Source organism: Lactuca saligna, chromosome 6 (assembly GCF_052625555.1).
Source record: "Lactuca saligna cultivar CGN05327 chromosome 6, ASM5262555v1, whole genome shotgun sequence".
NCBI lineage: Eukaryota > Viridiplantae > Streptophyta > Magnoliopsida > Asterales > Asteraceae > Lactuca > Lactuca saligna.
In genome coordinates this window covers 26,146,408-26,161,188 of record NC_136422.1, presented here as the reverse complement: position 1 = coordinate 26,161,188, position 14,781 = coordinate 26,146,408, and the positions used below count along the sequence as shown (strand labels likewise).

Below are 14,781 nucleotides of genomic sequence, written 5' to 3'. Positions count from 1 at the left end.
CACACTATTTGGAGTTTGGGATATTATAATATGATTAAAAAATTAAGATCAAAATAAAAACGACCTGGAATTACAAATCTATCATTTATTTTGTATAACCATCAAATTATCTTGCTTGGCTCGTGGATTTTGCTAATCTCTGTCCAGCCTACAAAGTGTTATTTTCATTTCAAACAGCTATATATATGAAATCACCTCTTCTTTTGTATGCATCTAAAATTTGCATATTAATCATTCATAGAACTAAATAAAAGTAACATCTGAATAACTAACTTCAACCTCTTCTTCCATCTCTTCATTTTTTTCATCAACATCATCCTTATCCTTCACAGGAGGAATCAAATCAATTTCAACAGTCAACGGACCTTGAGGGTTCCCAAATACTGTGGTCAACATCTGTCTATGACATTCTTCACAAAAATAAAAATAGGTGAAATGACCCTCGTAAAGAAGCTTATGCACCATTGCTCCCGGTAGAATCCGATGCACATATTCACTCATTGATGGTGGCACCACCCTATCTTCCATCCCCTGTAAACAAACAGATCAGAACAGAACATGACATGACATGACATAACAGTACATAACATAACAGTACAGGTTTGGTGTGTACGGACCTGCCAGATATGTATTGGGCCAAGGAAGCCGGTCAACTCTTGTTGTGGTCTTTTGTATAAAGATTTAAGCCAAAAAAATACGCCTTTCCCTTGGTGTTTTTTCTGAACATTGAGATCACTTATGCTAAAACCCCAATTTGATACTTGCAACACTGCTTCCTCTACAAATGGCTTTACATTACCTTGTCTAACTGACTCCCCTAAATCCCGCGTCCAAAACTCTTGATATTTCACTTCTTCTATAATACCCTTGTCCTGAAAAGTGCCAACTCAGCACAATTAGAATTTTTTTTTATCTATTGATCAAGGTTATATAATAAGATTGATTACTAATTACCCTTGTTCCAAGTGACATTGAGAGCCACTTGTCTATTCGATCAAGATTTCCTGACAAAAAGCTGCGTTTGTAGAAATACGGAAGAGCTACCGGAAACTTCCGTGCTAAAAAGTACATAAATTTCCGTTTTGTTGTCCACTTGTCCCATGTCCTACGTGTCTCAACCTTATTCATGCTTGCTTCATATGGATTCACCAAAGGTGCTACCATGAAAGCACCTGTAATTTGAGTTCAAGATAATCAGATTTTTAAAAAAAAAAAAGTATTTGATTTAGAAAATGGTGAATTACCTGCAATTCTATCGGGAATGTACTTGAGTGCAGCCCATGTATGTATGCTTCCACATGAGTATCCAACTACCCAAAACTTGTCTGTTATATGAACAGCATATGATAGATATAACATGTCCATTGCTGATGATTCAAGGTTCCTTTGTGGGTGAGGATCACTTTCCCCAAATCCAGGAAGATCATATGTTATCAATCGAACACCAAATTCTTCTAGCAGTGAACCCTTGATTCCAGGTATTCCTGTTTAGATAAAAGAAAGAAAGAAAAAATATTGAAACATGTAATGAATTCAAATTCCACAAAGTTATCTTTTTGTATCATGTTTTTACCTGCAAGTCTTGATGAGAGGAAAGAATGTGGTGCAATGAGGGTAAATCGAGCGGAGTCAAATGAAACGCCTTGTTCATGGTAAGCCAAGTGTCTCCCATCTGGTAATAGTATACGGGTTGCATTTGGAGGGTATATGTGTAATTTTTGTATAAGTTGGGTGGTTGTATCGCTTTCAGAGGTTGCAATTAGAACTGCATGAAGTTGATTGTTGTCGGTCAGAAGTGTAATGGGATTCTTTTTTCATTTGCAATTTGAAGTGATCGGTTTTTAAAGATTGGAAATTGAAAAGCTTCATTAGTTTATCATCCCATCAGTTATTGACATTCCGAAACCTTTTAAGCAATTTGAAAACTGAAGTTAACATGTTCAAATGTGACATTAAAATCAAGGTCAAGTATATGAAGGGGGAGATGATCTTTCATAACGCATTTAGTGCAAAAGCAGATTAAGCTAGAAAATAACTAACAAAAATTCATCTCTTCAACGGTATTTATATGTAGAAATGTTGATCATATGAGCTGCTTTATTAGTACGTCAACCATACAGAAGAAGTAATTTGCGATACTAACGATTATGATGCTCGATTATAGTGATCAATGGATAACAAGGAAAATTGAGTTTGTTCTGTTGTAAATGAATATACTGAATCAAATTAGGTGATTCTTTTGGATTGCCTCTTTTTCCTAACCCAAAATAGAGAAGACAAAGAAACCAGCAGAGGAAAAAGTCAATTATTAATCATCCCTAGAAAAAAGTTCCACATCCAGATCGATTGATTTACAATTGATGAATTCTACCAGAAATGAGAGAAATAAAATCAGAAATCAGAAGACTGGATAAGATAATCGAATATAGTGTAGTTTTCCCTTCCAATTTCCGGAAAAACCCACGCAAAATCGCTTACAAAACGAAACCGATATTACCTGCAATAACGACGGCGAAAACGACGGAAACCACACTCCACGAGTGCATCGGATCGCGATCTTCAGGCAGATACTCGTTTAAAAACTTCAATTTCGTACAAGCGGCCTTGCACGGACCTCTGAAATGTCTCACAACGAACGAATCATCTCTCAATATACTCTGCCTCACTACATCCCTACATCCTTTCCCAAATTCAACACTCAATTCCGCCACTCCCTTCGCGAACTCCGTCGCGTGAAACCTCCAGTCCTCCTCCCTCGACACTTTCCGAAAATTGCCTCCGAATCCGACACCGACACCGACACCGGCGGCGTACGGAGGCACCACGCCGTTGACTTCATCCATAGATCAATCGTGATCCACAGCCACTTTAATCCCGTGATGTTTTGCTCATAATTGTCTGTGTGGAATTAATAGATGTGGGACTTTGCGGTGGTTGCATGAGCGGCTGGTTTGGCTGAAAGAGGGAGTGTGAAAGGGGCCAAAGTGTGAGATTAGAGAAACTAAAAGGGGAAATTCTGTAACTATGGTTAAAAGGTTGGAATGATGAATGATTAGGATCTAGGGGAACATGAATATCAACGGCGGATATTCCGCCACGTTAGTAAAATGGGGGATAGTGGGACGGTAGCTGATGACAGCGGTGGTTGGTTTTATATGGGGCCCAAGGGTTTGCTGGAAAAAGGTAACGGCTGTTACCTGATTTTGCCGGTTTAATGACCGGACAATACTCAATACCGTATATCACCGTATAAATACAAATTAATACTGTAAATTGCTGTGATTTTGTAATACTAACAAATTGTTGTAGTTTTGTAAAAAAGCTGTTACTTGTTAATCCTGATATTTAAAGTATAATATTTACATATTGTAATGTAATTTTGTAATATTAATGACAACGATGTATCCAAGTATTAGGATTAGTTTGGACCAAGGAAGGATAAGCTAGGACCGTAGGTTCTCCATTTGTCGCTTTCGAATGCAAAGTTTGCTAATAAGCAAGACAAATGAGTGTGTGTGTGTGTGAGAGAGAGAGAGAGAGAGAGAGAGGATTTTGGAAGGATATTGTGAAGTTAGGTTTGAAGGGTTCTTTTAGTCTTTTACGGAAGTCATGATCTCAAATACAAGGAAATGAAGACGTAGAATTAAAATAGTGAAATAGTATAAAAGTATTATATAATCTCAAATAATGGTGGAACATGCGATACCTACATACATATTAACATGTATATACACAAATTAAATGCATGTTTTCCTAGCTTCAATTGGTATTAGGCTATGCATATATAAACTTGTATAAATTTATGTTTTCATGTAACATGGTTAAAATTTTATCTATTTGTGTCCGTAATATCTTATATAAATTAATTATGTGTCATGTTTGTATTTGATACCCAAAACATGTCTTACAGTTTATGTCGTGTTCATGTTTCACAAATTTATGTTATGTAAATTTGTGTTTGACATGCACAACAAAAAAAAAAAAAAAAAAAAAAAAAAAAAAAAAAAAAAAGTGAGATCTAGGACACTAGCTTCATTTTTTGTGCGTTTTCCACCTAGTTTCACCGTTCTACTATTGTTTCTTTTCCCCCAAATAGCTTATAGCTTACACTGCCTCGTTTTTCTACATGTTTTACTTCTAGTATATGCTTTCATTGTTCTTATATATGTAACAATATTTACATTACTTGCCCTTGCTATATTTGTGTTTCATTTTATTGCATGTATATGTAAAATGTTTACATTTCCTTTTTAGCCGCATGTTACTATTTATCTTCTATCTTTAAATAATGTTTTATATCTCATATCTTATGAGTTTATTCGGTGTGGAGGTACATACAAATAAATTTTATTCATTTATTATCTTATTTATTTATTTATTCTTTACTTTGGGCTAATATTTCATATTGATGGAGCTTATGTAGTGTGGATGCTCCTCGAACAAGACAAGTTTTGCTTATTTAGTTATCTTTTCTTTTATGCTGCAAGTCACCCTCGAAAGCAACCTTCCTACTAATAGTAGATGCTACCTACTTCTTACTTCTCATTTACACCATTTTATAGGATAATGATAATGTTTGTGTTAGGGGTTATTTTGTAACATTTAAATGATTTAAAGTTGAACCATTTAGAGATGTGAATGATTCATAGGCTTAAATGAATATACGTTGTTTGGTAAGACATTTAAATGAGTGTGTTGAATGACATAAATTATCATTTTAACCTTTTTGAAAAAACAATGTTAAATATAACTTGAGCATTTGAAAATTAGAGCATGTATAATCAAAGTTGGAGCATTTGGAAGCATTCTCAAGGAGTCTTAACATATGCCCCCCCCCCCTCCCCCCCCCCCCCCTCTTCTGGAAACAGGATGTGCCCAAAGGTTACCAAGTGCATATTGCCAAATGCGTTGGGGGCATGGTATTGTGCACTTTAGAATGATGTTGGTCCGTATGTGGAATTGATGTGATGTTGGTATCATAATGTGCCCTTATAGTGTATGATGCACCCTTATAGTACATTGTGTACCCTTGGCTAGATGGTACACCCCATCTTGATGTGATGATTTGTTATGGTGTTCAAGGAGGTCCAAGGATGCATTGTTGATGAATGTACTGAATAAAGATGTTCCCCCATGGAGCATGATATGCCCTCATGGAGCATAATGCCCCTATGGCACATGATGCGCCCTTGTAGCATCATTTTGCACTCCATGTGCTTAGCTGGTTCCCATGCATTGTTACTCAAGGTGGACGTCTCTAAAAGCGATTGTGGTCTTGTTTGTAAGTTGGGTATTAGTTGTATTAGGATTTTAGGTATTTCCCAGTCTATAAATAGGGATCCTCATAGTACTTGTGGTCTTGTTTGTAAGTTGGGTATTAGTTATATTAGGTGTCTAAGCTCATAACTATAATTATGAGTTTTAGCCATAAGAACTTTCCTATGTGCGCATGCAAACCCTAATGCTTGGATCTAGGTTTCTCTAATTGAACATGCAATGTATCCAAGGCTTACAATTTTAGATCTAGTGTAAACAGTTGAATCATATCATATAAAACAGATCTAGAAGAATACCTTAAGTTGCTTGCTTGAAACTTCTTGTTCTTGGAGCTTAGAGTCACAATTGTCACTCCTCTAATGGCTTACAAACACCAACTAGCAAGAGGATGATATTGAGAGAGAGTGGGGAGGGTGAGAAATCGGCCCTAGGGTTTATTGTCTTGCATGAATGCCGATTTCCCTCACCCAAGGGATCTATTTATATTATGAGCTATTAGGGTTTCACCCTTAACCCTAATTGAATAACTTAGGCCCTAAGCAATCCAAAGATCCTCCTAGATATTATGCTTGGACGATTTTAAGATATCCAAACCCTAAAAATCGTCCACCCTTATATCCATAAGGATTCATAGCCCAAAACACAATTATCACACATTTGACAGTTTATGCCCCTTTATTCAATTAATCTCTTTAAGTCACCAAATTAATTCTTAATTAATATATGACTTATATTAATCAAATAATATTATTATTCCTTTAATATATTATTCTCATAATATATTAACAATAATATCTCTTCTCTCTTTACAAATCATCATGTCAAGTTGCTATGGTGAAGGCAACCCAAAAGGACCATGCACAACCGGGTCAAGTACTTACCAAATATAGTTACAGCCTTAGACACTAATCCAATATATAATTGGTATATACTTGAATTGATAGTAGCACAATCTTTTTGGGTTACCCTCAAGACTAGCAACTAGACAGGATGATTTTGGAGAAAAAAGTTAACTTATTATTTGATTAATAAATTAAAATAAATAATTTGCTAATATATTATGAGAATAATATATTAATTAGAAATAGTAATGTTTAATTAATATTTTATCAGAAATTAATTAGAATTAATTTTGGGATTAAAAGAATTGATTAAAAGTTTATGGACTGAATTGTAATTGTTCAATAGTTGAGCAATAATGAATTTACAACCCTCCTTAGGCTATTGACTGTTTTTCTAGTGCCTTAGGGTTTCTAGAATAGTCTCTAATGGATAATCAGAAAAGTGGATAATTACCTAGTTTAAGATAATCTTGGATTTGGGCTTATCTAGGGTTTCATGATTGCACTATAAATATTACTAATACCCTATGATTTTTTGCCACTTGTTCTTGAAGAGTACCAGCCAAAAATTGCAACCTCCCTCCTCCTTCTCAAACATTCTTCTATTACTAGTGTTGGGTGTGAGCCATTAGAGGCGCGACAATTGTGAACCTTGTTCTCAAAGTCTCAACAACACTAAGGATTCAGATTGTTATTCCTATATAGCATGTTTTGTAACCCTGATAGTGTATTTTTTTTTATTATATACTAGTGTTCTAGGGTTTCTACATTTTTGTTCTGTGACACCCATAAAAATCAAGCCAATTTAAAACTTTTTCAAGCATCCAAAAGCCATTAGTTATTACAAAATGTTTTCAAATAATATTAATGTTAGAGTATCCCAGAAACCATAAGTCCAAAACATGAGGATATGTACAGTCACGCCTTCGTCTTGCCGAGATATCTAAAGCACCTGAAACAATAAACTGAAACCGTAAGCACAAAGCTTAGTGAGTTCCCCAAAATACCATACACACAACAATACACATATAACCACAAACAGCATACTATGGGTCAATCAACCATCGGGTTGGAATGTCAACATAATATGGGTCCAACCATCCTCGGGATGGAATACTCCAGGCCCACAACCAACAGGTTGGAATGCCCATATACTACAAGTCCAATCATCCTCGGGGTGGAATACTCACGACCCACAACCATCAGGTTGGAATACCCACAACCATCCGGAGGGGTCAGACAGACAGTGATGGAGGAGGGTCATAAGTTCGATTCACCAGGGAGCCACCAAGATGTACCGTGATTTGAGTTCGAGTTATTGGTGGCCTAGTATGAAGTGAGATATCGCTTGGTATGTTGATAGGTGCTTGACCTGTAGGATGGTCAAGGCCGAGCATCAGAGGTCGCATGGTAAGTTACAGCCTCTAGAGATTTCCATGTGGAAATGGGAAAGGATCGCAATGGATTTCATCACGAAGTTGCCGAAGACGGCAACGGGGTTTGATGTTATATGGGTCATCGTGGATCGATTGACCAAGAGTGCCCATTTCCTAGCCATACGGGAGAGTTCGTCGGCAGAGAAGTTCCAGTTTCTATCGTTTCCGATCGAGATGTCAGGTTTACTTCCCGTTTTTTGGCAGAAGTTCCATGAGGAACTGGGAACACGACTACATTTTAGTACAACGTTCCATCCGCAGACTGATGGGCAAAGTGAGTGGACCATTCAGACCCTTGAGGATATATTGAGGGCGTGCATTATTGATTTCGGTGGAAGTTGGGATTCCCACCTATCGCTTGCAGAGTTCGCCTACAACAACAACTATCATTCCAATATTGGCGCCCCGCCTTTCGAGCTGTTGTATGGGTGGAAGTGTAGGACCCCAGTTTGTTGGGGCGAGGTTGGGCACAAAGTGATGGGTCGGGCAGAGGTAGTTCTACAAACTACCGAAATGATACAACAGATTAGACAGCGACTGCAGACCGCTCAAAGCCGGTAGAAAAGTTATGCCAACTGTTGCTGATCTAAGCTGGAATTTCAGGTGGGTAACATGGTTCTTCTAAAGGTCTCACCCTGGAAGGGTGTGATCCACTTCAGGAAGAGGGGAAAATTAGGTTCCCGTTACATCGGTCCATTCAGGATTATCGCCAGGGTTGGCAGGGTGGCTTATAGGCTAGAGCTTCAGGAGGAGCTTATCCGGATCCACATCACATTTCATGTTTCATAATTACGAAAATGCATTATGGACCAGGAGGCAGTGGTATCTTGGATGACATTCAGGTCGATGAGCGCCTGAACTATGTGGAAAGGCTTGTGGCGATTTTGGAAAGGAAGAAGAAGATTATTCGGAACAAGGAAATACCTTTGGTAAAGATACAATGGGAACATCGGAAGGGATTCAAATGGACATGGGAGCCATAGGCGGAGATACGCGAGCATTATCGGGCATTGTTTATTCCAACGGACTTCGAGGGTGAAGTATAGTTCAAGTGAGGGAGAGTTGTAACGCCCTGATTCTCAGGTATTGTTAACATGAGTTTTTGGATTAGGCCCTACTCGACGAGTTGGTTTACCTACTCGTCGAGTAGCAGTGAGAAGGATCGCGGGTTAAGTGACCTACTCGACGGGTCCATAATGGGACTCGGTGAGTAGGAGCTGGCAAGTGACACCCTAATTCCCAGGGTTTGCACCCCTATTTAAAGGGACCTTAGCCTCCCTTAGACCTCCTTACAGTTCCAAAGAACCCTTGAGAGCCTTATTCATGTGTGTGTGCCTTGTATGTGTGTTTGAAGCTTGAAAGAGAGTTCTTGGAGGGAGAAGACTTGGAGGAGAAGGAGATTGAAGCAATTGGAGTGTGGGAATCAACACTCATCTCAGTCATCAACTTCAAAAGGTACCCAATCCTTCATTCTCCCTATAGGTCTCCCTCATATGGTGAGTTTTAGGGTTTTCATGGAATATCAAGTTGTTATGTTGAGCTATGGACTAGATCTGAAGTTGTAACTTCAGATCTGGACTCTCTTTGGATTCTAGAAGCATAAAGTTGAAACTCTAGTCACGATTGAGGTCCCCTTTGTGCATAAAGACCCATCAATAGCTTAGATTTGCCATTTTGAGCCTTTAAAGCCATGCATGCACGTAAAGTTTGCAACTTTACGTGATAAGCATGCCCTATAAGCTTGGATCTGTGATTTGGAGTCGTTGCATGGATCAAAATGGATCTATATGGAAAGAGGACTGAATAGACTCGGCGAGTCGCATGAAGATGGCCATTGAACTCGACGAGTTGGTTGAACAACTCGGCCAGTCCGATGAAGATTGTCATGAGACTCGATGAGTTGAAGAACAACTCGGTGAGTCGGATGAGTTTTAACCAAGAATAATGTTCGAGAGTATATTCGTCGAGTCGTAGGGAGGGAACTTGACGGGTGGCCTTAAGGCCTGATCGGGATTTGAAGGAACTCGACGAGTCACCTCGATGACTCGGCGAGTTGGATTGTGCTTCAAGGGACTCGGCGTGTAGCTGGGTGTACTCGGCGAGTTGAGGTCAACATGGACTATTGACCTTGACTGAGGACTTTGACCTTGATCAGGGATTGACTATTGGGTTATGGAGTACCTTATAAGGTTGAAGACTTATGCATATATTAAACTATGGTTATAGGTGGCGGGGTCGATGTCGAGTGATCCGAGAGTTGGAGTTTACCTTCCGAGTCGACATTTGCGAGGTGAGTTATCCTCACTATATCGATATGGTCTACAGCACCAAGTTCGGCCCGTTAGTTGTTATTGTTATGGTATGTTGCATGTGGTTATGAATTGTTAGTCTAGAATCGAGGTAGACAATATGTTATGCTTTTATGATCCATAGTGATTGGTGTGTTAGTGACCTGCTAGGTCGGTGCTCTAGTTACAAGAGAATTCTGTGATTATGATGAGTGAGATAGATATGTTGATGTTTGTATATGCCAGTATATGATAGCTATGCGCACATGGTCATTTTCTTGTTGGTTGGGTTGAGGCGGTCCTGCTTTGTGCTGAAGGCCAACATACCCTATGAGCGGTCCGGGGAGACTGTAGGCCCACGTGGTAGACCAGTCATGCCGAAGGCTCGGGATAGATCCAGACAGACTGTAGGTCCGGTAGGGCGGTCCAGTCAGGCCGATGGCCCAGTATGCATGTTGATTGATTGATTATTACTGTTATAGTATTGTCAGTGTGGTGTTGGTATTTTGGGGGTAGCTCACTAAGCCCTCGGGCTTATAGTTTTCAGTTTACTATTTCAGGTACTTCAGGAGATCGTGGAAAGGCGAAGGCATGACCGTATCGCTCCTCATCCTTATGTTATGATTTTTGGGACACTCTGATGGAAAATGATTTGAAAACATTTTGTAAACAATGCTATGTGGTTTTTAATTATGATTGAAAAAGTTTAAATATTGTGTGAATTTTATGGATGTTACACACAACCATAGGGTTGGAATGCCCACATACTACGAGTCCAATCATCCTCGGGATGGAATACTCACGGCCCACAACCAATAGGTTGGAATGCTCAGGTCTATTGGCTTTTGCACAAGGCAGATTAGCCTCAACCACCAATTAGTGCACATATAACAAATAATCACATAACAATCTATAAATATATAAACTGATCTAATTGATCATAGCAGCATAATAACATCCTATCTACCAAGATACTAATCTAACAGATCATAATAGCATATAACATCCTATCTACCAGGATACCGATCTAACAAATCATACTATCATAGCATATTAGGATAACAATCCAAAAGGGTTGGCCTTGGTGCCTTAGACCCTTGAGTATAGTGAGGAAAACTCACCTCACACTGCTGAAATCCCGCCAATAAAACTCCAGCTGCTGGTTGACAGATTCCCGAGTTGTCAACATCAAACAACACCCAGTTAATAATTGGGTTCCAAGCCCAAGGTCCAACTCACACTCCAAATGACCAATAGTTAACCAGTTGACTAAAGCCCAACATATGGCCCAAATTTCCAAATTGGACTCAGACCTCTACATGGTCTTTCCTTAAGGCACATCTAATTATTCTAATCCAAACTCTTGGTATTCCCATGGCCCAATATCACATAATTATAAAGGCCCAATTATGGCCCATCTAAGCCTAATTTTCCAAATTAGGCCCAAGACTCTCACATGGGCCTTATCCTAAAACCCACACAATTATTTATTCCATTTACTTATTCTTGGACAATCCATCAGTAACCCAATCACCAAAGTCCAAAAGAAAGGCCCAACTCAAGGCCTACGTGAAATTAGAGTTTTCACATGAAATGACAATTAGGGTTAAGTGTTCCTACTTAACCTATTAAGGACTTAATCCATTAAGTCTAATATTGCCTTATGTTAATTTGCATATGATTATTAATTAATATTTTAAGTTTAATAAATAATTCTCGTGTGGTCCCGATAAATCCCAAAATTAGGGGCAATGGGTTTTCATTTGAGTAGGTTTCGGACCAGGGTATGTTGCTAGAAGCATAGGGCTTCTCGCCACCTTTCCATGGACATAAAGTTCGTCGGGAACGGATCTAGAATGAAGGAGTTATGATACTTTGAAGATATTGGCAACTATGACCCTTATGGAGAAAAATTAACGAGAAAGGGGCATGCATGCTTTTGGGACATGCGTGGCTACGCCCAGCGTAAGCTGGGTTACTCCTAACGTAGCGGGTATTTGGATCGCGGAGGTGTGAGGCGTACGCCCAACGTACGTGAAGGTACGCCCAACGTATGCTAAAGTTCATTAAACCCTAATTTGGGTTGAGCCACTATATATAGAACATAATGGCTTCAACCCTAGCCCCCATATCAGCCTCCCTAACCTCAGAAAAAACTAGGGATGTCAACGGGACCAAACGGGAGCGGGATTAGCTGCCCCCGCTCCCGCCCCCGAAATCAATTGTTGCCCCCGCTCCCGGTCCCGCCCCCGGAACCCCCGTTTACATAGCCCCCGGTCCCGCTCCCGGTTACCTCCATCACCCCCGGTCCCGCCCCCGTTCCCCCGGTTCCCCCGCTTAAAATTCGTTTTTTCTGCTAAATGACTACTTTGTGTTAGGCTAAAAAGCTTGTTTTTAATAACTTTAAAAGTTTAAAACATAATCTTTTAGAAACTAAACAATTAAAAATTCAACATTACGGATTCAATATTACAAAACGACAATTCCATCAATCTTAAAAATATAAAATATGACAAATCCAATATTACAAATATAAAATACTTACATATCCAAAAATATATGATTAATTCACTACCTCTTGAATATCTATTAATTGAAAACGGGAAAGTGAAACCTAACCTACACTTAAAATTAGAAAATCTATTTTGTATATGTATTTTATATTAAATATATATTTTTTACATAAATGTACAACCGGGGCCCCGTGGGAGTACGGGACGGGAATACCAACTCCCGCTCCCGGTCCCGAAAATAAGCGGGGTTTAATTTTGCCCCCGCTCCCGCTCCCGGTTTTTTTAAAAATTTAGTCCCATACGGGATCGGGATCCCACGGGAGCGGGGTTCCACGGGGGTTTTTGACATCCCTAGAAGAAACCCTAGAACGTTCCAACCTCCATTTTTAGAGATCTTGGCCTTGAAAAGCTCATCTTGGTGGTTTTTAGCTTGGAAGAGAAAGGAAGAAGATTGTGAAGAAAGAACCTTGGAAGCTAGAGCTTATAGATCTGGGACAAGTGTTTCATTTCAGACCTCTTCAAGGTAAAAAGCTTTGATCTTGATGAATAATTTCTTAGATATCTCTTAGTACAATTTTATGGACTTTTTGGTCCCAAGAATGCATCTTTATGACTCTCATTTGTGATTATGCATGAGATCTAGCCACCTTTATGGAAGTATGATGTTATATTTCAAGTTTGGGTTCATTTGGTGGGTTGCAAGCCACCAATTAGCTGACTTTATAGCTTAAGACATCTTAATAGACTTGGATATGTAATTATAGCACCTGGATTGAAGTGTTAAGCACTTAATGAGGAAATGACTTAACAGAGCACTACGCTGAGTGTACGTGCAGGTACGCCAAGCGTACCGTCATCGAGCTTGTACGCTAAGCGTACATTGAATTACGCCCCGCGTAACCCTGTCTATTGGATCATGAGTTTTGGGTCGTGGTTTGGGGCATGTTTGGGTATTTGGGCCTTAGTGGGCCCTCAGAAATCATGTTATATGGGCCAAGGAATATAGTTTTAGCTTAGGGTGAGGCCCATTAAGGGATTGGGACCAATGTAGCAAATTGGGCCATTAGTGGGTCATTAGTGGGCTTGAGAAGCTTACCTAGTGTTGGGCCTTAGCCATGGACCAGATTTGGATTAAGGGTAAAATGGTCAATTTACCCTTAGAAGGATATTGTTTTGGGCTAAGTGTTATTGTGGCATTGATAGTTCAGGGAGCTAGAGGAGCAGCGGTGCGGGGATTGTCAAATAGCAGTCCGAAGGATACCAGCAGTGTTTCAATAGTTCAATGTGAGTTATCCTCACTATACCAAGGGTCTAAGGCACCAAGGCCGACCCTTTGAATTGTTATTTGAGTAATTTCTGTTTTGATATGTCGGTTTGGTATTCTGCTAGAAAGGATGATTATATGCTAGTATGGTTGATTAGATTGGCATCCTGGTAGACTGGATGTGGTTATGCTTAGTGACCTGTAGCTGCTCGGACTGTCTGTGTGCTGGTAAGAGATTGCTTGTGAGATGTGTGCATGTTTGAAAAACTGTAAAGGGTATTCCATCCCGGTAGGATAATAGGGCCCTAATATGTTATTTCAGTAGACTGTTATGTGATTATTTGATAAATGCACATGTTTGCTAGTATGTGGTCATTCCAACCCGATGGTTGTGGGCCAGGAGTATTCCATCCCGGTAGGATGATTGGACTCGTAGTATGATGACATTCCAACCTGATGGTTATGGGCCTGGGGTATTCCATCTCGAGGGATGATTGGACCCATACTAGTTATTATATGTATAGGTGTGTGGTCATTCCAACCCGATGGTTGTGGGCCGAGAGTATTCCATCCCGAGGATGATTGGACTCGTAGTATGTTGGCATTCCAACCCGATGGTTCAGGGACTAGGGTATTCCAACCCGACGGTTGATTAGACCCATGGTATGATGTTTATTGATGTATGTGTATGGTTATGTGTGTATGGGTGTTTTGGGGAACTCACTAAGCTTTCGAGCTTACGGTTTCAATTTATTGTTTTAGGTATCAGATGATCGTGGCAAGGTAAAGATGTGATCGTACCGCTCCTCATAATTCATGATTTTGTGATTTGGTTATGGGGATACTCTGATGTTTAAAACTGTTTTGAAAACAAGTTGTATTAACTTAATGGTTTTTGAATGGATTGAAATGTTTAAAATTGGTTAGAATTTTTTGGTCATTACAAAAATGTTTTAAGACTATGGGGTAGTCGTATCATTCACCAGGTTGTTAGGCAGATGTGGAAGTGTTATAAGACTATGAGGTAACCGTAGCACTCATCGGGTTGTTAGGAAGTTGTGGAAGTGTTGTAAGACTACGGGGTAGTCGTAGCATTCACCAGGTTCTTAAGCAGTTTAGGAAGTGTTGTAAGACTACGACGAGATCATAACATTAACCAGA

At 39.5% G+C, this 14,781-nt stretch overlaps 1 protein-coding gene across 1 annotated transcript; it reads right to left on the bottom strand.

The window, feature by feature from the left end:
- Nucleotides 1-70: 70 nt before the first annotated feature.
- LOC145001785 (uncharacterized) lies at nt 71-2,990 on the bottom strand. The gene is made up of 6 exons (XM_078961132.1): nt 2,498-2,990; nt 1,574-1,765; nt 1,245-1,484; nt 955-1,172; nt 618-872; nt 71-531 (listed from the first exon to the last, which is right to left on the bottom strand). The coding sequence occupies exons 1-6, from the start codon at nt 2,841-2,843 to the stop codon at nt 244-246; spliced, it is 1,539 nt and encodes a 512-aa protein (XP_078817258.1). The 5' UTR covers nt 2,844-2,990; the 3' UTR covers nt 71-243.
- Nucleotides 2,991-14,781: the final 11,791 nt, after the last annotated feature.